Raw genomic sequence first — 24,264 nt, 5'->3', positions numbered from 1 at the left:
TAGATAATAATCCAAAATTCTTTCAAGATGTTCGAGATGTTAGTAATTCTGGGAAATGGCAAGACTGTGACAAGTAACTGTTTTAAGACTCTACCATATTATGACTTTTTTTTATTAAGTGGTTGCTTATGATTGAATTTCATTCTTGATTTGTTGCTGTGGAAATGCTGATTATACTTACATTTCATTTCATTTTTGGCAGTTTGCAGTAAGAAGCATTCTTTACTTCCTTTTGGCTACGTACAATGCTATAGGACCAGTTCTTCTTGTTTCCAACTGTGCAATCTAGGATAACAAGTCGACTGTTTTCCTCGAACATGGAAAATAAAGCATTCTGGAACACATTCATAAATACTTCTCTTTGACAGCTCACCCAAATGTCTGCCTTGAAAATTACTACATAATTTCTTCAAATGTTGAATATGTTCACCTTTTCCAAAGAAAACAGCAACTTAATGTCTTATATAAATGTGTTTTTGAAAATTTTTCCTTTAAAATTTTCAGACTCCTTGCAGCAATCATTCACATATGTCTGTCGTGTCAAATTATTTTTCTTCTGTAAATTGTTTTCTCAAGTATTTTTTTCCTCAGAAAGTTTTCTTTTAAGGGGAAGTTCTTCCTTTGAGAAGAGTGGTCATACTGGTTCAGACTAGGACAATTTCCAGCAGTGACCACATATGGGCACACATGGAACTCTAAGAACAACATCTCCTCTCCTCTCCCAGTTCAAACTCTCCAATCATTTTCAACTTCCCTCCTGATCCAGATGTTATTCATGTATTTTAGGATCTCAAATACTCTTTTCTAAAGTACTTTTCTAGCGTCCTCAGAACTGCTTGAATCATCATCATCCTTAGGAGGAAACACATGCATTTGGTAGGACAACACCAGTGAAGAATGATTATGTCTGCTATGTACGTAATAGATATTACAACTGTACATTAGAGCCCATTTCTATTTGACAGCTATGTCCCAGCAAACACTGCATTTCCAGAACTCTCTGGGATTCTTCTGAAATAAATTGTAAGAGGAGTCAAAGTGTAACAGGTAAGAGCACTGAATATCATTCTAATTCCACTATGATTTACAGCAACAAAGACCCCTCCCAAATGTTCCTCTTCCTGTTTATCATAGATTGAAGAGATAATTGTCTTTGGCTAGTGTTGCAAAGCTGTAATTATTCATACAAATCCTTAATATTCAGTGAGAAAACGTACCTAACAAATCAAGATTTGGCTCTCAGCTCAGCAGTATTCTGGAAAGCTCCAATCAATAAGAATTAATCTGATGAAAAGATATTGTTAGTTCTGGCAGCACTGCAAATTTAACATCACCTCCCTCATCATATTTTTCTCTTAACTTCTTTGCTCTCTTGGTTCCAGAACTCGCGGACACTTGTATATAAGGATCAACCCCTGAAAGAAGGAATGAATATAAGTGCTCACAGGACTGGACCCTTTGAACTTAAAAGGACATCTGGCTTGATGCAGCTAGTTTGCTACTCTACTTCATGAGATTTTAATGACAGGGACTGTTTGAATTAGACTGTCTCAAGAGAATGCAAGTGACATGACAAAGATTAATAGGGTTAAACACCATGCCAACTGATTCAGCCTGTAAATAAAGAATCAGCACAAATTGCCGAGCAAAACTACTATGGATTTCTGACTATATCTGTTCTTTAAAAGCTTTTACTGGTTAGAAAAATTCATTATATTTAATAAAATTTTGAATTTGACATCACCCTGATTTTGTGGTTTTAGTGAAGGTGAAAGCCATCATATGTAATCATTCTGTGATGATTAGTGACTAGTAAATACAGTGACTTAGAAATCTCCCTGGCATTGACTGTTCCAGGTAGCTCAAGTACGTAAACACTTAGACTATACATGCAGTGTCATCACTTTTATAACGAAAACATGTTCAAATAAAGTCAAAGTAAAAAGAAAAAAACATTAAATAATATATCAAAACTATCTCAAGCAGCTACTTACTATAAAAGAGAGAGATGTCCAGAATATATCAGATCCCAGAAGGATAGTGGTATTGCTATCAGTTTTGGAAAGTTTGGGAAATTAAGTTGACTCTGGAGATCTCCCTATAAAAGAGGGGTTGCTGGGAAGCAAATCATTCAGGCAGGTAGAGGACATAATCTTTTTTTTTTTGTTGTTCTTTTTTTTTTTTACTTGGATGGCTAAGCAGCAAGAACTTGCTATAAGTACTGGTGCTAATGGGTACATACAACCACCTTCAGCTTCCCAGGATATCTGTGATCTCATAGAAGTACTTACCTGATCTCTATAACTGTATTCTCTGAGCATCTCAGAGCTGTCAAAATATTTATCCTCTAATCAGCCTGGGAGGGATTTAGCATTCTATCTGCTCTACAGATCAGGGACTAAGACACAAAGACTGTCTTCACTGTAATGGAAAGTGCAAACTTCCTCAAAAGAGCAGATTTATGCAACCCAATCTTCTTGATCCTGTGTGCTTTCAGAATACATTACTGCCTGACAGCACGGGAGAGAAAATACCTACAGCACTCACAGCAAAAACTGAGCTCAGGATATTTGCTTGGAGAGTGATTTACTTCATGCACGCTGTGCGGTCTTACTTTTCATCCATTTACCCACATATGGACAAAACTTCTCTATGAAGGCAGTAAATGTACTCATGCTTCTACTTAAGCAGGGAAAACTATGTCTCAAAGCGTAGCAACACATTCAAAGATCCTTGAGTTGGATGAGGAAAACAACCTCCATACTCAGCATCAATGCATTAGCGATACGCAATGCAAAGTAGCTGACTTGTGTAGGATGAGCTACGATAGTGTTAACACACAGCACTGCCCTACCCAAGGAAATATTCTTTGCAATTTGCTAAAGTCACACAGAAAGCCACTAGCGTTAACTTTCAGGACCGTAGAAGATTAGAAGAGCAGGTATAAGCTCTTTGTTGTCTACTTCTTACTGGGTGGTGTTTGTAGAAGAAAAAATAAAACTCCACCTCTTCTGGGCTTTCTTGTATTTCTCACTTTTTCTTTTTTCTTAATTCAACAGATAAAATGTGAATTTTAGTTCATTTCCAAAGAAGTGGAGAGGGGAAAGTTTTCTTGCGCAAACCTGAGTTCCCAAGATCAGGTATGAAGCTTCTTCTCTGTTTAAATTTTATAGCAGTCTAGCAGTCATGATTTCAGCTAATTAATGCGTCAAAGAGAAGTACAATTATTTACTGAGATGAAACATGCCAGATGCCTTCACTTAACTTCCATGCAGGGAAATATTAAAACTAGTGAAAGGTTAAACAGGATATTAAAACTTTTCCCCTTCTCAAACACACAGGGAGTTCAACCATTTGATTATGGTAATTAAAGTGACAAAGAACAGCTGAGCTCAACTGAACTAGCCTGAAGTATCCTTCTAATGAACAGGCAGGAAAAAGGGACATCTCACAGAAACGAAGAAGAGAAACATTGCTTGCTTTCAAAGGCAGATTTTCATTTTCTTCAGGGCTTAATACAGCCATTCTCTCACTTTGACACTGAAAATACAATCCCAATCAACTGCACATTAGAATAAAGATCAGACTAAAAAGCTGAAATATTTGAGGATCAGCCACAATGTAAGCTACCTCCAGTATGCCACCAATAGTTCTCATGGTATCAGACAGCCAAAATCCAGAAGTCTAAGCAGCTTTGGTTAGAAAACCAAATGTCATGGAGATGAGTGTCACGAGTGATGTGTTTTGGAATGCCATTCAGTTGCTTCATAAACATGATTTTCCACGTCCTATCAGTCCGAAGTTAAACACTAAATTTAAGCAGTTGAGCCCACATCTTAAAACATAGGGTTGTCTTCTTTGTAGGACTGAAAGGCTGCATTCCCCTTAGCTTTATCAGAGTCTTATGTCAGAGTGTCAATGAGAACATGAATCTACCTTGTATCAGTACCTATTGCACTTCCAAGTGCAGAGGTGATTTACACTATTTTCTCTGCTTAGTGCAAAGCATGAATGTTGGGCAGGGGAGAACACAAATAGACACAACGAAAACCCAACAGCATAGACCTGAAAAAGATGATGTGCTGGCAGAAAGAAAGAAAAGACTTTGTCGGTTACATCCAAACTCAATTTTTTGTGAAGAAAAATACAAGGCTTGGGACACTCCTCCTCAGCACAAATGAAACAAATCTTAGGAATGAGAGTACAATTGCCATTCTCCATAAATACATTTGTAAGTGGCAGAGTTTGAATCTTCTTCACATTGGAATTGCCAACAAAAGTTTGTCTGAGTTAAATGAACTTAAGAACGGTCTTTTACAGGGGACAAATCAGAAGGTATCTCTAAATCAAGGCCCTATGGCATTAGAAGTGGACAAGTGGCAGCAATTTCCCTGAAAACATCTTGCATCAATATACAATGAAATGAAGCTGCTGATTTGATGAAGCAAAACAACAAAATCTAAACAAAATTGCAAAAGGTGAAAGGAAACAGAGTAATCGTGGACTGAACAGTGACAACTCCATTCTGAATTGCAACTGCAAGAATCACTCTGCATGTAACATAGTATGTCCCCAGCACTTCAGGTCTTCCACTGAAATTAATGGCTGCTTTTCTATGTGTATAACAGGACAATGACATTTTGTAAGAACTCTAGCTAATTACCTATAAAAAGAGAAAGTACCATCTCATTTGGAAGAATCTTCTGTCACAATCCCTTGGTTCCTTTCAGCTGGTTAGAAAAGCTGTGCAAGATTTCTGTTCTTACTGTGCAGGTCTCTGACTGAACATCTCAGAAATAAAATACAGAAATAATTCTGATTTAGCTGAACCATGAGAAAGTTGGATCAAATTTCAATTGCTGTTGTATTGTTATAGATCTGTAATTTATGTCATTTGAATGTCACGCTACACAGCAGCAGCCTCTGGAATTGTCAAGATCTCTGATGTCCAAATATTGTGGTTAGGTTCAAATGAAAGAAAATGGATATAGTTGTGCATTGAGACAGTGGAAGTCTCATAGGTAGCTGAAGATGCATTGTGTCTGACAAACAAAGGAGAAGATTATTGCAGCAAAATGTATTGTACTTGTTAACATGGGAGAGAAAAACCAAACAGCAGAGTGGCTAAACAGCCTGAAAAGTTACCTAACTGGGGCAGAACACAGTAATTCAAACCAAGAAGAAGTACAGCAAAAGAGAAATTAGAAAATTAAAATGATGTAAACGTAAGCATTCTGGCTGGATTGATCGTGAGGGATTTGTGTCAAGCAAAGAGTGTTTTATTAACTGCACTAATACTGATCAAGCTTCAGAGTAATTCTGAAAGGTTTCCTGAGCAAGTGTAAAACCCTAGATTAAAAATCCTACAGATTATAACCATTCTTGGAAGCAAAACGGACAGTAAAATTGTGTTGCATAATTAAAGTGATAAACTCCTAAAGATTGTAATGTGGTAAGTGTGGTGCTGTGACAACGGACCTGTGTGTAACTGACAGATTTTATAACTTGTCCTCCTCCGCAATCCCTCTAAAAAAAGAGAAGAGAGATATTATTGTGTCATGTTTCAGTTAGGCAAGAATTAAAGACAAAAGCTGTTATATAGAGAATAATACTACTTTTCAACACTGATATTTTACCCAAACAAAAATAAAAAATAGCTCAAAAAATCACACGGATGGGGTAAAAATTTTGAAAACCTCTATTTGCCAAAGGGTTTTTGCTGAAATATTACAGATCGTCAACTAAAATGAAATGATTTCAAGAAAAAAAAAAGTACATACATATATAAAATAGTAAATTTAATTGATGATGTGTTAAATAAAGACTTCCAAAAGGCTGCATTTGAAAAAAATATACAATAAACAAAACCAGAAAAATGTTTCCCTTTGTCAGCCCAGCCCAGCACATTTTTTAGCATTCCAAAATGCCAGAAATGGATTATGCCAGTCCCCTGCCATTAAACAACCATGGCGGAGATCCCTCTCATTGGATTGGGGCAAACCAGAAGCACCTCTGCAGTCAATGCATTTATAGAAAACACTTCAAATTCAAATGTTCGGTTAAGTTCTACAAATCAGACCTTCAGCTGCTATACCTACTAGCTTGCTTTCATATTAAATATAATCAGATAACTATAGTTACTGCTTTTGTCATCCTTCATTTACAGTTTCTAAAACAACGATAAAAGCTCTAACAGGCAAAGCAAAATTAAGCTAATACCAAGAAGTGTTCCTTTGCCATGAGTGATATCCAGAATTTTCTTGATTTATTTCCTGCTGTTTATAGGGAAAGGACAAGCAGCTCCAGCCAGCTTCAGCTGTTGGAAGGTGCGTTGGAGAGAAGGATGCCAGGCAGTTTCAACCCACTGCTCATCGCCGCGCTGCAGCCTGTTTGGCTGGACAGCTGTTTGGATGCCTTCAGTGATTTGTGATCTTGACATGTATTCATTATCAGATACATCACAATGTTCATCTGATTTTCTAGCATGTGTATTTTCTTGGGAACGAGCTGTCTAAATATTTTGCCAACTTGTACAGCAACTAGCATGAGGACAATATGGATTCTTTATTTCCTCCTGCCTTAGTCTTAAAAAGAGAAGAGGATTCTTTATTTCCTCCTGCCTTAGTCTTAAAAAGAGAAGAGAAGCTGAAGGAGTCAGAAGATGTTTGCATTCTTCCACAGCAGCGTTTTTATAGCAAATCACAATTAGTTTATTTTACAGCTTTATTTTATCCTTAACAACTACAACAAATGAAGCTTGGATTGTGGGAAGATGCCATAGCATGTGAAACCTTAGTAAATAGTGAATTACATGTTGTTGTGCAAGGAAGGAATTAGCGAACCAAACGTAGTTCGAGCAGCCTAACCCAAAGCATAACATAGAATAATAAGTCAGTAATTTTCACTTAAAGAACTAGAGAAAAAAAGAATGCATAAAGCTTATATAATTACATTTGCATAGCAATTCATAAGCCAAAAGAATTTGATTCTGTGATTTTTCCAAAGGTCACCGAGACAACAATCTATAATTTGGTTGTATACAACAACACAAAATAGAAAAACAGTTGCTCAATTTCATGATCTAAAGTTTGTCCTCCTGCATTTTAGCTCTATGGGACATGAAGCCAGAAAGTTTGTCTGTTTGCATATTTAGATCCCATGACTCTCGTGTGAAATCAATTAAGCCAAAATGACTTACCAAGATATCATTGTCCCCTATAAAACATGCACTTATATTTTAAAATAACAAATGCAAGGTTCAAAAGGACTCCTCTGGATATACAAAACAAGTATAGGATTTAGGAGAAATTGATGGGAGGAAAAGATGTTTATTTAAGTATGATAGGATGAGATATTAGCCTGTCAGCTATGCATATAACACAACTAAATTTAATCAAAAAAAGTGCATTTTGTTTTGTTACTTTATAAAAAGCAGCGATGTTGCAGACAATTGAAGAGAGATTTTAAATGAAAAGCAGCAGCTGGAAAAATAACACAACTAATAAAATATGTAAGAGCACACACTGTTCTTGTGAAGCATTAGTAATCTCAACAAATATTGTATTAGGTTACTACCATAACATAACACAAGCAAGATCTAGGGTATATTTAGCAATATTTTCGTACTTATCCTTACATTGTTACAGAATATCAACGTTTTGTCTCTCATTTTGTCTTGAGAGTAAAAAGAACGATAGCGGTTGTTTGGCGCCTTGAGGAAATTCTGTTAGTTTCAGATGTACAATAACATCTTATTAGCCAGGAATGCTGGTTAAATTTGTCATTGTGAAGGAAATCTCAATCAGCAGCACAGTCTCTCTCTGAGATAGAGCATGTCACCCTTTCTGCCTCCTCCTCTGCTTCCAATTTAAAAAAGCCATTATGAGAAAAATAGCTTCAGAAAACTCTGAAGGACTTTCGCTTTATTTGAAAAAATACTTTAAGCAGCCACAAATACTGGAAACCTATGATCTCTAGCATCCCACAAGATAACTATGAAGATAACTTCATCAGAGGAAGTGTGCTGAAAGATATCCAGTTTTGCTTAACTTCCTCGTTTCATCCAACCATCATTTCTTCAATTACACACCCACCTATTTGACTTTAAAATTTCCAAGCTGTTTATTCAGAATATCACTATCACAATTTTGCTATATCAGAAGAATCTGTTTCCACTTCTTGCAGTTTCATGAATTTCCAATGAGAATTTGACTGGCCCAGCCACTATCCAAACAAACAATACAGAGACATTGCACATCTTAAAAAAGTTACTTATATGCGGAAAGCATTTTCTCCAGTGTCACAAAACAGGGTGGTGTCTTCTCACAAAAGAAAACTGTGATTCTGCAGAGGATCAGGAGATTTCCAGTGCTCACCTTGACCCTTGCTTCTAACTTTGCACATCTCGCATCAGTGAGCGTTCACCAGCATTTTAGAGATCACACCTTACACCCGGAACAAAAATCTTCTCCGCTTCCTTCCTCTCCCTACCGCGGTCCTTCCTAATGGCTCTCCCATCTCCTGCTCTCCTAATCTTTAATCACCTCACAAAAGAAGGTACATGTACACAGCGTAACATATAAATTCCCTTGCCAATTTTAAAGCAATCATTTTCCAGTTTATTTTCCTCTACCCAGCAGCCACTTAAGTTTTAGCTGGGGGCATTTCTTTGTTTCTATTTTCCCACTGTAGCTAAATTTATACTAAGTGGGAACTTCATGTAAACGTCATTCTGGAAGACTGTGTACAATAGAAATAAGTTTTTAAAGAGCAAGATTCAATATCCAGAGCTGACGACTGAGACATTCTTGAAGTAAGTCTTAAATAGACAGTGTCAAATAAAATCCTCGGGTGTTCAAATAATAAATTTGCTTGTTTCTAGTATCAAAAGCCCACAGTACTTGGCCAAGCGTTCACACATATCTCTTCATATAGATTTGTGTTTCTAATGTCTTCAAGACAAGACATTCTGATTAACCTTGGCTTTTTTGTCTTTGTTTTTTATTATTATTATTATTTTTAGTTGGTTCTTTCTTTGTTTTTGGATACTCCCTAAAAGAGGGGAATACGTATCAAAATTTTTCTTACACAATCAATATTCTTGGAGAAAGGGTCTGTATTCTCTCTCTAACTCACATGATTTAGCTACTCATGAGTAAACAGCCTCTTATAGCATGAGGACAAAACCTCCCAACTTGTGGCTGAAGTATGTTGGTCACTTCGCACATTTTTAATTGCCTTTAAACACACTTGGTTGTCAGAAGGAAAAGTAGCAGTTGATGACTAGTTATTCAAACACAAGAAGCAGCATGTTGGGCATAAAGACTTCTCTCAGCTAGTTAAGGTGCTGCTGACACTGGTCTTTTATCCCTAGTTGCCTACGGGCTTCCTAATCAGAATCTCTTCTCCATCACTCACAGCACTAACTAGTCACACCAGTAAGAGCACGTTTGAACTACTTCACTGAGGTTTAATTATTGTGTTTGATAACACCTGCATGCTACAATTTCCCATTGTTATGAAACACTATTAACAGCCTTCTGTGCTGCAGAAGATAAAATACATTCAAAAGTGGAAAAATAACAATGCTATTGTCTTTATAGTGCATTTTAAAAAACGGAATATTTTAGAAATTTTTTCACTCCATCACTAAGCTACCAAAATGAATTGCACTAGTTCTTTGCCACATTTTCCACACATTCTTGGCCTGCAGTTTGCTATCATAAGCTCCAGACATCTATATAACCACCAGGTATCGGTGCTGAGACCTTTATCTCCTAACTGAAAGCAGTTGATTCAGATGGAAGGACCGAATGGAGGGTAACACTTGGTTATTTATAGCAGAGCTTTAGAGAATGAACATGTCACGTCCTCCACCCTATTGTCCACCCCTCTTTGAATGCAGCCCAGGATACAGTTGGCCTTCTGTCCTGCAGGCGAACACTGCTGGCTCCTATCCAGCTTTTTGTCCATCAGGACCCCAAGTCCTTCCCTGCTGGGCTGCTCTCAGTTAATTCTTCCCCCAGTCTGCACGAATATTTGAGAATGCCCCAGATCAAGTGCAACATCTTGCACTGGGCCTTGTTGAACCTTGTTAGGTTCTGGTGGGCCCACTTTTCTAGCCTGTCCAGGTCCCCGGATGGCATCCCTCTTTCTATTGTGTCAGCTGCGTCACTCAGCTTGGTTTCATCAGCAAACTTGCTGAGGGTACACTTTATCCCACTGTCTACGTCACTGATAAAGGTGAGATAATGGAAGTATCAGTCACTCCAGATCCAAACCAACTGATAGGAATCCTGGTATAGTTACTGTGGGGAAGAAAACCAACTTGTGCGTGTAATAGTCCTTTGTCCTCTGACCTTCCTGTTCAGATGCTGGGAATAAGGAAGCACAAACAGACTAAATGCTTCTGCTCTCCATGTCATGTTTGCTGGAACAGCCCTTGCAAAAGATCTAGACATCACTGACTTATGATAATAATTCCAAAAAGTAATTAAGACTCATCAATATAAAATTACTATGAAGAATCATCTTTGTTTCTACTTATAAGTGAAGAAGAAACATTGTTTTGGAAAAATAAAGTATTAGTATTCTGAAAAAAAGTGCACTAATGCATACGTGCATGTAAATAAGAATAACGTGAATCAATTGTCCAAAAAATAAAGCAAATTTAATATTCCAAGACTCAAACTGCATATTCATACAACACACTTGGAAACAGATCATCAGCCAATACAAATTACTGTAGTTGTACAGTTGACAAATAAGGTTGATGCGTTATTTTTTATTCCTCCAAGGCAACAATTCCTATGACAAAGCAGATAAACCAGTGTCAGGTAGACCTGGGAAGAAGTAGCTGGAACACTCATCCTCAAGGCTTAGATCCAGTATATACAGCTTTCCTTGACATAAAAAAGCAGCTCTCAATCAAATAGAAAATGTCTAGAAAACTTAGTTATGCCAGAAAATATATGAAAAATTAGATGCTTTTGATAAAATGTGCAATGAAACAGTCTTAGTCTGGGTTGAAAGGAAGTAGAATCACATTACAGATATATAACCAGAGTTAGCCAACTAGACCAAGGCTAAATACCCAATTGGAAAATTCTTCAGGACTTGCTGTAATTTTGCTAAATTTAAAGCACTAGAAAAAAATGTTACTGACTTTTCTCATCTCTCTTTTCCAAGGGGAAAAAGAATAAATCCTACCACTAATTCCAATATTACCCCCCTAAATCCTGTGCCATTCAAAAAGAATTAAGAACTTCACTGTTAATCTTGATATGAATTTTTATTTACAGTTCTTATTATGGCAGTTAAACATAAACCCTTTTCTTTTTTTCTCCAAGAATAATAATTGAAATTGGACTCATTTTGGAACAAAATCAGGTTAAAAGACTTGAGACCTCTGTATAATACAATATCCACTCTCTTTCAAAGTGGATTAGTAATATCCTTGCAGACATGTAAGAACTCCAGCCAGAGGCAAGCCATGTTGGGACAGAGAGAAGAGACATTAAAAAGGAATGTTGCCACCCCACTTCAAATAGAAAATTTTACACAGTGAGAATTCTGTTTTAAGACAAACAGATACAGAGAGGAGATGAGAACTGTGAACAGACCACCAGTTGAGTAGGGAAATCTTATGAAAGAAGCCAGAAGACATGACTTCAGGAGAAAGTATCTAGAAGGAAAAATTCCCCCTGCATCAGAGGAGAGAATGAAACACTTTATAGAGAACAACAGAAGGAGGAATGCTGACGAACCATTCTTTCTAATAATATTTCCATTCCAGTTAAAGGATGGCAACCAGGTTCATAAACTTGCCAGCAGCAACTTACAAAACACAATCTAAAACACCAATTTCGGTTTACGGTAAAATCAAATTATAAAATGATGAAGAAATCCTCAGAAACTATTCTACAGAATTTACCATGCCATGGATAAATTGACTAAAGCAGGAATCACACATCTCTTGCTTTATAGTTTATAAGCTCCATTATATTTGAGACATGTTCAAACACTTAAAATTTAACAGAAGTTACCACAGTTTCACACTTGGACAGAAACACCTTTGAGCAATAACTGGGAAATGTTAATTCTGCCAAACTGTGCTTCTGCATATGCAGTTTGGTTTCTGGGCACTCAATTTTAGCAGCAAGGCTTCTCAATTACAAGAAAGCACTAAGAATTTCTAATCTGAAAATTATATTTCATAAGGGAACTGGACACATCAAAACAGATCTTAGCCAAGTTATTTACAAGTATATCATTATTAATTTTAATTCTACCCAGATAGAAACCAAAGCCAAATAAACAAAATATTAAAAAAGGAAGAAAAACCACAAATTCAGCAAGAATTTAAGTGCTTAATCATACATACAATCAAAAGATGAGAGTAAAAACATCATCCTTAATGAATTCAAAACATATTAAAAAAAATTACCATACTTCAAATTCTTTTCCAGCCTTTCTGTGCAATTTACTTGGCCCTCATGTAAACTCACCCTGAAGCTTAGCTGTAAGTAAGAACGCTTGATGGCCTGAAACAGGCAGTCCCAGGGAGAGACCTGTTCTGTGCAATCTCTCTTGTCAACACAGCCATAGAACTGTACCTTTTCAGTTAGCACGTTAGCTACATGCTATTCACCAGCTCTCTCAAAAGTTCTTTTTAAGATATTTTCAACTTGATTTTACAGGAGTTGATTTTTATTTTTTTTTTCCTATACAAATGTATCAGCACAGTATAACACTATGATGCCCTTTTGCCAAACAGTCATTGGTCAGGTGTAACACGACGTCAGAGCCTGGGGTAAGAACATCTATTTGGCAACGCTGCCAAGTAGCTGAGATATTTCAAGTTCACACAGACGTTGGCCACAGAGTAACTTGTTTATGTGTGCAGGATCCAAGAGGTTTGCCAGAGGTCAGTCACGAAGCCTTGTGCCCCATGATTCTTCACTATTTTGGGACAAATACTATGGTTTTCCACAGTTCACCAGTGTTACCTTGTAGTGGGAATGCAGAGTCACAGCCTGAAGCAGTGACTGAGCACCTGGTGGGAAGGCAGGGCCAGCCCAGGGGAGCTCAGGTGCATGCAATGACCAGAAGGGCTGGAGCCAGGATCCACCCCTTCCCAGACCTCATTTAAGGGTTGGCAGGGAGAGGTGAGGGTATCTGCCTGGGGATTCCTATGTACCTGAGGCCTTCTGGGGGTAAGCAGAGGCTTTTCTTTGTTGCTGTGTCTGTGGGTGCTGCATTTGGGCTTACCCTCAATTTCTGTAGCCTAGGACTTTGCTATTCTGCTATCATTGCTGTGCTTTCCGTTGTGTTATAACATTACATACTGGATAGCTTATTTTTTAACAGCTCTCCCAGAAGATAATGTAACTAATATTGGTTATTTTCAATCTGCTTTTAAGAAATTTTATGAATTCAGTTCAGGATACTTCAAGAATCCTTATCTCCAGACTGGAGACCATTTTGCTGTGACTTCATGCAGGAGAGTTGTTACAGCTTCATTAACAGATATGTGTTAACTTATGGATGCTTCACACCAAGAGATGTAAAATTTACATCACTTTAGTCTGAGTGAAAACAATTCACACACATACAACTGAGATTTTTTGCAATATAAATATTAATACAACCAGAAATTACTATAATATGCTGGCTTTTCATTCCTTAAAATTCTTAACTTTGAAAGTTATCTATTAATTAAACTGTGTGTGTCAGTCTACAAATTGAAAGGCCCAAGTTGTTCTATGTGACAGAGCAGCAGCATAGATGTGCAGTTAATGTAGCATCTGTGTTACTTAACATTTGTTATAGATAGAAAAAACTTGTAGGGCTTCTGTTCTGTTACTGTCAGATGCTTCCCATCCCCATAATAACACAGATATGAAAACTTTGCTGAGGTATTTGGTCTCTTTTCCAACAGCTCCAATGTCTGGACGAAGAAGAGAAGAAGAAAACATGGAATATGAGGGTGATGAGTACAAAAGTAAACAATTTATCTTTGCAAAAAGTAGGTTTAAATGAAATTGTTTCATTATCAAGTCTTAAAAAGACCAAATGAGTAATTCTCTATACAAACACAATACAGTTAAGTACCCTGGTCTGTCTAGGCCCAAGGGCCTGATTACTTTCCGTTGGTCCTGAAAGAAGTATGAACTTCAAAATATTTCACCTCACAAAACAAAAACTTCTGCTGCAGAATTTAGGCTCTGGCTGCCACACAGGAAAGAAGAAAAAAGTCCCTCATTGCTGAAATCTCAGCTCTCTGTTCGGGTTATTTGTTTGTTGGAAGCTGTTTAATCCTCCCATTATAACTTCTTACTCCAGAAAAGAATGGAAAAGGCCTTTCACAACAGAAACCACATTGTATACTAGCCTTAAAAAGCACAATCCCCCTTATTCCAGCTACAGAACAAAAGTAAAATTAGCTACTAGTCACCCATAACTGAAGGGCTCTAGCCTGAAGAAGATTTCCCAAAGTGTAGTATGGAAATCATGCATGCTAGCCTTGAAAATGGAAAGTGTTCAACACTTTCAAGGGAAGTGATATTACTATAGAACTGGACTGGCCATCAGCACGTTAATAGGAAAATGGAATTCTCAGCAGCATTAGTTCACTTAAATTCCACATCATAAAGGGTGGAAGAGGACTATGCAGTTTCAATATTTCCCTCCTCCTCTGTATAATGTGTGTAGTTATTGATCTGTATCCTCTTTTTTTTTTTGTAGAGGCTCTGCTTGGCTTTTTAGTTTAACTTGTTTACTTCAGGGCATGTCCAAGAAATGAATGAGAGTTTGGGAATCTTACTCTCCACTTTCCAGTTCGCTACTAGGTTTTCCTTCTCTATAACAAAAGAAAAGACTAGATGATAAAGTGGGGAAAAACTACAACAAAATGTATTTTGTAACCATTAGATCTTAATCTACCCAAATAAATTGTAGAATTCAGTGACAAGAAGAATCTGCTCTAAATATTTTGTTTCAGTATAATGTGATTTTTCTGAAAAAAGTATTTAAAAATAAACAGTATGTCTGAACTAAAGGAACTGGATTACTTTCACACATGGTGTCTGAATGTTTGGGTTTTTTTTTTCTACCAATAAGAATGATACTCAAAGATAATAATTGGAGCTGCCTCTAAAAGAAAGCATGTCAGTAATTTGAGCAAGTGAGCTACAGTCTATACAAAAGCCAGGCAGTTTGAGTACCAACATATACAAGCATGACAAAGCTGACATCATGTAATTCTTAGTTTTAAATCCTGTGTTTTTTAACAGCAGTGATTCCTTTGACATAACGCCCATTCGGTGTAATATTACAGCAGGAAGCACAGAAGAATGGCTTTATCCTCTAACTTATAATGCCAGTTTTGCAAATCACTTCTGAAATGTTGCTTGTTGGCTACTAACACTACATAATAATAATGAAGGAGGCATTTGGTAGCTTCTAAATGGTGTGCTACAGAGATAGCAAGTTGTCCATCTCATTACCACAATGCAGCAGTGATTATTTCCTTGGAAGGCTTCTAATGCATAATTTTATTATTAATCAAGAAAGTTGACTCATGCTTAGTGGGAAGCAAGGTACATCTGTTCAATACAACACTGTAAACCAAAGACAAATGAATCTTAGGATATTAGGAAACTTTAACAACTGACCCATGTAGATTTTTCTCTCTACTATCAGTTTCAGAAACACAGTTCTGTTCCAAGAGTCACAAAATAACAAACGGGTCCACAGCTGCTTAGTTTGAGCTGGTTTTAGAAAGCAGTATGAAATGGCAGAGGAAAAACCTCAAGGTACATTTGTTGAAAATAAAAGAATAATGAAACTTTTGGTATTGGAGAAATGAGCTGTAGAAACAAATATAATGTTGATCAGATGAGAAAACACCAAATGTTGGGATCAGGAAGAAAGGAGCAGATCCATTCAAGCAGCATTTTCTCTCTAAATGACTCCTCCTTTTTGTTGTTGCTGAGGAGAGCTAAGCTGAAGTGGGGAAAAATTACCCAAGGTTATCTACACAGCACACATCGTTATTTGGTCTTAAGGGAGAAACAGACCATGTGTTAATTGCAGTCCTGGCCTTTTCCTGGCCACGTTTCAGATCGCCGTAAAAATCCTCACAGGGCAAGAAGCGAATGTTGATGTAAGAACTGCTCACCAAGAGAAAGCGATGCGCGAAATGAAATGCTAGGGGTGCTAAAATCTCAGCCTAATGTACTCATCCCAAAACTAAAGAGGGCTCTTTGGAAATACCATGTGAGGCCTTTCCTATTCGTGCCTCGTTTTTCCGTTTGGCTGCGTCACCCCGCTTCAGAAAAGGTACAATCCCATATTGCCCTCTAGTGGTTCCTCAGCCAGGATGCTACCCCGGGTTTAAAACAGGCAAAGTCATCAAGATACTCAACTGCACTTGCAGTCAGCCACGACGGAGGGAGAGATCCGTGCCTCCCTCAGAGACGATCAAACCTATAACGCAAGTAATTCTGTGTGTTGGAAACAGCTTGTAGAAGTGAACTTGAAATTCCGTTAATTAGAAGGGATCTGAGCTGATGTTTTAAGTGTATTTGCGTTTTAAAGTAAAATTTTAGTATTTAGGTGAGAATAAAGTGGGAGCCTATCACACCTCACAGGCCCGAACCCATGGTACCGCTATTTCTTATCAGTTTGATTGGATAAGACCCAAAGTAGTTTAAATCAGAGAGCTCCTTTCAGACCTCAGTTTTACTTCAAAGAGGCTGTGTGATGGCTGCAGAGGCTGAACCAACAAGAGCCTATCAATATATCCATAAAGTGTATCGCAACGATGGCTTTTCTCCCTGTCATACTATATCCTTTCTTGCTTGTCTTCAACACCTTTAACTTACTGCTGTGTACTGCCAATCACTCTCCTTCGCCTGTAACACCTTTTTAAGAAGCAGAATATTTGATGAAATAATCTGCTGGGCAGCCATCAAATATCAAGAGAGAGCAGAACGATTATTATCAACAGAATGGTAAGCAGCTCTTTATGACATAACTGTATCATAAGCCCACAGTGGGTTGGGAAATGGACACTAATGCCACTGAGAAGTGCTTCTGACATTGATGACATCCTCAGGACCTCTGAAGTGCTGGTATTAGGGGAACTGGTGTTACCAGTTATGCTGGTATCCAAATAGCAGCTCCTTCTACCTTGGTTTTATCACGTGTTGTTTTTTTTTAAAATTTTTGTTCCATAGGTATAAATGCAGGCGTCGTTGGCCAGTCTTTATTTTGGGATGTAGACAATGGAAAAAATAAAGATTGTTTCCCAAGAGGACTGACCCAATAAAAAAGAAAGCATCTTTACCATCGTCCATCTGAGGAGGCAATGCCAGGCAAGGCAGTTCTAGTTTGCTGAGAAGTTCCCTTCAACACAAGCAAACGAGAAAACACAGACTGGGCTCCGTTCTATCTCCAGATCTGTTGTGCCTTACGCCTGCCTCGCTTACATCCAAATATCCATTCTCACTGTGCTGCTGGCCGGGCTGCGCTGCTCCTATCGGCCATGAAGACTTGCATGCCTGCACAGCGTCACTCTGAGAATGAACAAGGCATTAGAGGGCACAGTATTAAAACGCGGATTTTCAGTCCTCTACAAAAGCACCTGCAGTAATCACGCACAAAACTAAGGATCGTTCTGCCAAGCCCACGAATTGCAAAGAGCAGTTATGGGCCATAGGAACAGCCCCGCCGCTTTCAGTTTCCCTTTCCCTTTCCCGGGCGGGCGGGGCTGCTGCTGCCTCCGCCCCTTGCCGCCCCGCTGGGGCAGGCGCTGCGCATGCGCCGCTGTGGGGCCACGCGGTGCTGCGCGATCCCGGGGAGGGGCGGACATGCTGCAGAGCCTGGGGCTGGTGGGCACCATCGCGGAGGGGGACGAAGGGCCCGAGGAGCCCGAGTCTGGAGACTCTGAGGATGAAGAGGTGGGGTCGGGCCGGGTCAGTTTGGGTTGGATGATGTGAAGCCGGGCCGGTTCGGTTGAGCTCGGCCGCCTGGCGGTTGCTGTTCACGGGTGTCGTTGCAGGAGCCGCGGCCGGCACTGGGCCCCGGGCGGCGGGGAGCGGCAGGAGGAGATTTCAGCTCCGCCTTCGTCTTCGGCGAGGTGGAGGCCGGCGGGGAGGGCGCCTGGGCGGCAGCGCTGCGCCAGCTCCGAGGCAAAGTGAGCGGCGGGGCCGGGAGCGGGTCGGCACGCGTTCTCCCGGTCTCCTCTCACAGCGCCTCGCCTTTGTTTTCCTGCCTAGAGATCGGCTACCACGCTGGATGAGAAGATTGAGAAAGTGAGGCAGAAAAGGAAGTTCCAGGTCGGGTTTTCTCCAAGTGCCTCATTACTCCGCGGGCTGGGATGGGTTTGGTCTGTGTGAACGCAGCCCGGGCGGCAGGGCTCGAGCTGCAGCTGTCAGTTTGCCTGGTTGTGTGCAGAGCTGGTAATGCTTACAGCAAAGCTGTGGGTCTGTGAGTGGGCTCATAACAAACCAAACCAAAGAAAAGCTCACAAAGGAGTAACGTTTCCTTCTTTGTCCATTTCACATAATCCATTCCGTTTTTTTGTCCGTTTCACTTTATCCTGTTCGCTTATTTTATACTTCTGGCCAGGAAAAAGAAGCTAAGCAAGGCAAAGTGAAAGATGGCGATGCAGAAACTGAGGATAATCAGTCCATAAAGAGGGAATGTGAGGACTTCGGTAGAGAGGAAGAAGATGACAATGAGTCCCAGTACTCATTGGATGATGAAACTATCTTCACAAAAGCAGGTATATAGAGAGATGGAGCAAAAATGGGACAGGCCACTGATTCATTGGAGAACAATCATGAAGTCTTGGTGGGAATGAACAAGAATTTCTTACTTTGTGTTGCCTGCAGATCTCTGAGACTCTGGTCAAGCTCAGTTTGAATGGTAGCTCTGGTGCTTTAATTGGTGTGGTTCTTGAAGGAGGAGATTTGCTTGATGTTTTACTCCATTGCTTGCTTATATTTGTTTCTGAGGCTTTTTCCTCAATAACTTCTTAGGAGCAAAAAGTACCAAACAAGGGCATAGAGCATATGTTGTTACACGTTTAGCTGTGCTAAAGTTCTTATTGTATTTCTCTTTTTCTGCAGATACCGTTAAAGTGAAGGAGAGGAAGAGATCAAAAAAAGGAGGGCAAAAAGTAAGTGTTGGAGAGAATGGCACCAGATCGTTCTCCAGTCAGTGTAACTTCTGGAAGAATTTAACGAACTGCAGGTCACAGCCAACCAGAGCCCTCTGAGTGCATGTGGTGTTGCTGACTGTGGTTTTCTTGTTTTGCTTTTCTTGCTGTTTCTAGGAAGCAGAAACCTTTTTTGAGGATGCCTCTCAATATGATGACAACTTGTCATTCCAGGACATGAATCTTTCCCGACCTTTGCTAAAGGTATTTATCTAGTTTAGTTATTACGTGTATTGTTATAAAGAATGTTGGACAGTCTCCCTCCACCACTCCAAACCGTCGCATTCCTCCTCTCTTTGCAACCTTTCTGGAAAGGAAATGAGGTGGGGTGTAGTGTGATAGTTAGCTCTCTAAGCCTTTCCTGGCATGTGAGATGCTCCAATCCCTTACCATTTATATGGCCGTTTGTTGAACACTTTCCAGTAGTTTCCCTTGTACTGGGGAGCCCACAGCTGGAGAAAGTATTCCAGACGCAGCCTCAACAGAAGTGAGTAGAGATGGCACTTAACTGTTTTATCTCCTTTGAAGGCAATCACAGCTCTTGGTTTCAAGCAGCCAACTCCAATTCAGAAGGCTTGTATCCCAGTGGGTCTTCTGGGGAAGGATATTTGTGCCTGTGCTGCTACTGGGACAGGTAGGGGCTTGAGCCACAGGAAACATGGAGAATTCAGAGTATTCACAGTAACTGATAATTCTTGGTAATTCTTCTTAATTTTTCTTCTGTAGGCAAAACAGCTGCCTTCATCTTGCCTGTGCTTGAGCGCCTGATTTACAAACCTCGTCAGGCCCCAATAACAAGGGTATTGGTTCTTGTGCCAACACGAGAACTGGGTATTCAGGTGCATTCTGTCACAAAACAGCTGGCGCAATTCAGCAGTGTCACCACTTGCCTTGCTGTAGGTGAGTATCAAGTTGCATATGTAAATTGCACAGATCACTATAAACTGCTATATGGAACTAGAGATGCTGTGCTCTAACACTGGATGCTGTGGTTGTTGCAGACGTGCTTCTGGCAGGTGTGCTAGAGTTTAAAATCTCATTTTCCAATGCCACGCCGGTTTTTTTTGTTGGTGGTTCTGTTGTTCTTTTCCACTGAAAGAAAAGGTGGGGTCACTTTTGGTTGTGAACGTGTAATTAACCTGTGCTTTTTTTCCCATTTCTTGGGCAATTTGAATGTATGTACTTTGTTGCGTCCTGCTCAGGGAGTCAGCAGTCTGTTTGCTCTCTTTCAGGTGGCCTAGATGTGAAGACTCAGGAAGCAGCTCTGCGCTCTGGGCCAGACATTCTTATTGCAACTCCTGGGCGACTAATTGATCATCTCCACAACTGCCCTTCTTTCCACCTGAGCAGTGTAGAAGTGCTCATTTTGGACGAAGCAGACAGGTAGGCTAGACAGAACAGCGGTGAAAAATGTGATGGTGGCTTCCTCTTCTGCTTTTCCCGGGGTGTAGGGCAATCTTTGTTACCCTGCCTTATGTAATGGTTCTTAGCTAGAACTAGATAAAGCTGCCTGATCTTGCTGAATTTCTCCTGTGTAGGATGCTGGATGAATACTTTGAGGAACAGATGAAAGAAATAATCAGGTTATGCTCCAAGCACCGGCAGACAATGCTTTTCTCCGCCACGATGACAGAGGAGGTAATACAGGCTGCTGGGAAGCATACTCAGGCAGACAGTCGAATAGATGGTTGTCTATTAAATCTTTCACCAGAAAGTATTGAACTTTTTTTTACTTTTTCTGATAGGTGAAAGATTTGGCTTCTGTTTCCCTGAAGAATCCCACCCGAATTTTTGTGAACAGCAACACAGATGTTGCCCCTTTCCTGAGGCAGGAATTTATCCGGATCAGACCCAACCGAGAGGGAGACCGTGAGGCCATTGTGTCAGGTGAGCAATGACCAAGGAAAAGATGCAGTCAGTCGGTGACTATGGAGCAGGCTGCTGAGAGGACTTTCTTTCAGCTCTACTGACACGGACCTTCCCAGATCATGTGATGCTTTTCACCCAGACAAAGAAGCAGGCTCATCGTATGCACATCCTGCTTGGGTTGATGGGTCTACGGGTTGGGGAGCTTCATGGGAACCTCTCCCAGGCACAGCGGCTGGAGGCACTCAGGTATTACCAGGCTTTGTGGGCCATTGTAGGAAGAAACAAGATAGCTAAAAGCTGGAAGTTTTAGCAAAAAAGTGAGTTCCGTATTCATAAGTAAAATATTTGCTATTTTTGCTTAGGCGTTTTAAGGATGAGCAGATTGATATTCTGGTAGCTACCGATGTGGCTGCACGAGGACTTGACATAGAAGGTGTTAAAACAGTGAGTATTTGGAATGCTGATCTTTATAACGAATCCTTCAATGTAGTTTTCCCTACTAACACTTTATTGAATAGGTAATCAATTTTACCATGCCCAACACCACCAAACACTATGTTCATCGAGTGGGTCGAACAGCAAGAGCAGGGAGGGCTGGTCGCTCAGTTTCACTCGTGGGTGAGGAGGAGCGGAAGATGCTGAAGGATATTGTGAAGTCTGCCAAAACTCCAGTGAAAGCCAGAATTCTCCCTCAAGGTATGCACTGAGATAAAAAGGAGAGCCGCAGGCAAGGAACGTTACTGTACAGAGGAAGAGGTGCTAAATAATAAAGTGGATGTTAAATAGGTTGCTTCTGATATCATTCACGCTGGATCTTTTTCAGATGTCATACTAAAATTCCGAGAAAAGATCGAGAATCTGGAAAAAGACGTGTATGCAGTTCTGTGCTTGGAGCGTGAGGAACGTGAAATGCAGCAGTCAGAGGCCCAGGTGAGTTTTCATTAGGATGATCATCTGGAGTCTGTGATGCATAAGGAGAAAATTACCCTCGTGTGCTTAACCTGCATACTTTAGAAAGGAAAGAGGTAGATATTCCTTGGCAACCGTGAGCTTACATCTTGTCTGATTTGTTTCAGATCAATAAGGCAAAGAAGCAGTTGGAGGAAGGAAAACAGGAGACTGCAACCAAGGGTGTAGAGCGGAGCTGGTTCCAGACCCGTGAGGAGAGGAAGAAAGAAAAATGTGAGTTGTGGCGCTGCTGGGCATATTAAATTCTGTAGCTGCAAGTAGAATGTGCTCTGTACTTTGAGAGTTCTTTATTCCATTATTTTTTCTTTCTCCAGTGGCTAAAGCACTGCAGGAGTTTGACCTAGCATTACGAGGCAAAAAAAAAAGGAAGAAGTTCATGCAGGACACACAGAGAAAAGTCCAAATGACAGTGAGTATAATTATGGGTAAACGGGACCCTGGAGTGAATTATCCAAGTTTTTCCCTCAGCAAAAGCTCTCATCGCTGTAAACTTGCACGTTAACACTTTCTAGCCGGAGGAGAGGTCACAGTTTGAAATCCTGAAATCTCAAATGTACGCTGAGCGGCTGGCAAAAAGAAATCGGCGAGTAAAGCGAGCCCGAGCTTTGCCCGAAGAGGAACCAGCACCAGTACCAAAAGGTGGAGAAAACTCTTTATATTTCACAGCTGATAAACCTTATATCAATTACTTTGTTATATATGGATGAAATGAACTAAGTTGTGTAGTGGGAAGCACCAAGTTAGAAGGAATGGCCACTGGTGCTGGCCAGGGCACACGCTTGCGGAGAGGAGAGTCGTTGCTTTTCCTGATGGCGATGGTAATTGTGGTCACAAATACTGGGCTTTAGTAAACAGGATGATGCTCTGGTCTTCTCTTTACAGCCAATGTTCTGACTATTGCATTGTCTCCTTGTGTTAGGCCCCAAGCAGAAGAAAAAGCTGTCTGTGTTTGATGAAGAGCTTACCAACACAAGCAGGAAGGCTCTGAAGCAGTATCGTGCAGGGTAATGGCTTAGCAGTGATATGTTAGCAAAGATTTCACTAGTTCTGTAGTGTCTGAACTTTCTCAGTAGTTTGCCTGGTACTGGGTAAAACGATCCATTCTAGTTTTGTCATGGGCAGAGCAGGGTATCTTTTTTAGAAGTACATGTGACACTTACTTGCTTGTTTTTCTCTTTCTCTCCGTAAAAGTCCGTCATTCGAGGATCGGAAACGCTTGGGTATGGCCCAACGTAGGAAAGGAGGAAACTTTAAATCCAAGTCCAGGTATAGCTCCCCTTTCTATTCAAAGTTTTTCTGCATTTCATTTTCCTGTGATGGTTTAAAGGCCCTTTCTAAGACGGCTGATGCTTCTCCAGCAGTTTAATCTGCTGCTGCAGGGACTGGGAGAAATTAAAGATACTGTCTGTAATAGCATGTTTCTACATTTTAGCATGGGAGAGCATTGCCTAGTAAAAGCACTGTGCTGTTCCTTATTTATCATTGAGAGGTAGGCTGGTGGAATGCGATTTCAGGGATGTTCTCTTTCAGGTACAAGAGGAAGTAAGAACTGTTTTACCAAGTGGGCAGTTGGGGCTATCTGGACACTTCAGACTTCTCTCCAGGGCCTGGATTTCTTTACACTGGGAAGAGACATCTTCAGTAAAATGGAACAGATTTTCATCAAGTCTCAGAATAGCTATGGACTGTTCATTTATAGCTGGTTGAACACTCTTTGTGAAAACATCTTCAGCCAATATAATAAATTTTCTAAAAAAAATAAAATGTCCTCTTATTTTATAAAACGGCTGGAGCAACTGAGAGCAGGGATAAGTTACTTCTTCCTGTCAGACTCTTCATGCTTAGTTCTTGTGCTTCTGTGATTTGTTACTTAATGTGGTTGAAAGGATTTATAGAGGTGAGAATCTGTTTCTAAATGGAGTTCCCCAGATGTCTTTCTGAAGGGTAGCCTGATCCTCTAAGAAGGACACTGTCTGAAGGAAGGATCCCCTCAAAAGGGGAGTAAGCAGACAGCCTCCTAACCAACTGAAAAGGAACAGCCATAAGGCAAGAAGACTGCAACCAGAATACTGACTTTTTTTTTTACCAGAAGTATTGTGCTTCTTTATAAAGATCATGTTGGTTTATTGCAAACTAATAACCAGCAGCTTAATACAGAGCGTCAGTGATTACTATTGCTAATACAAGTAGCATTGTACTTA

At 40.0% G+C, this 24,264-nt stretch overlaps 1 protein-coding gene across 1 annotated transcript; it reads left to right on the top strand.

Annotated features, from left to right (window-relative positions):
• Positions 17,803 to 23,847, top strand: DDX27 (DEAD-box helicase 27). The gene is made up of 21 exons (XM_021416590.1): positions 17,803 to 17,963; positions 18,065 to 18,199; positions 18,282 to 18,341; positions 18,634 to 18,790; positions 19,137 to 19,186; positions 19,343 to 19,429; positions 19,754 to 19,859; positions 19,952 to 20,125; positions 20,458 to 20,608; positions 20,764 to 20,863; positions 20,971 to 21,112; positions 21,187 to 21,340; positions 21,457 to 21,538; positions 21,613 to 21,790; positions 21,918 to 22,024; positions 22,171 to 22,276; positions 22,378 to 22,472; positions 22,576 to 22,702; positions 22,983 to 23,067; positions 23,255 to 23,329; positions 23,594 to 23,847. The coding sequence occupies exons 1-21, from the start codon at positions 17,874 to 17,876 to the stop codon at positions 23,607 to 23,609; spliced, it is 2,277 nt and encodes a 758-aa protein (XP_021272265.1). The 5' UTR covers positions 17,803 to 17,873; the 3' UTR covers positions 23,610 to 23,847.

Source organism: Numida meleagris, chromosome 19 (assembly GCF_002078875.1).
Source record: "Numida meleagris isolate 19003 breed g44 Domestic line chromosome 19, NumMel1.0, whole genome shotgun sequence".
Taxonomy (NCBI): Eukaryota; Metazoa; Chordata; class Aves; order Galliformes; family Numididae; genus Numida; species Numida meleagris.
The sequence above is the reverse complement of the archived record's forward strand: the minus strand, read 5'-3'. Positions and strand labels throughout refer to the sequence as shown.

Bases quoted from the DNA above. Each gene is read 5' to 3' on its own strand.
- DDX27 (XM_021416590.1), top strand. From the start codon at position 17,874: ATGCTGCAGAGCCTGGGGCTGGTGGGCACCATCGCGGAGGGGGACGAA. The intron at 18,791-19,136 runs GTATATAGAGAG...CTTTTTCTGCAG, and splicing joins AACTATCTTCACAAAAGCAG to ATACCGTTAAAGTGAAGGAG. The intron at 21,113-21,186 runs GTGAGCAATGAC...ACTTTCTTTCAG, and splicing joins CCGTGAGGCCATTGTGTCAG to CTCTACTGACACGGACCTTC.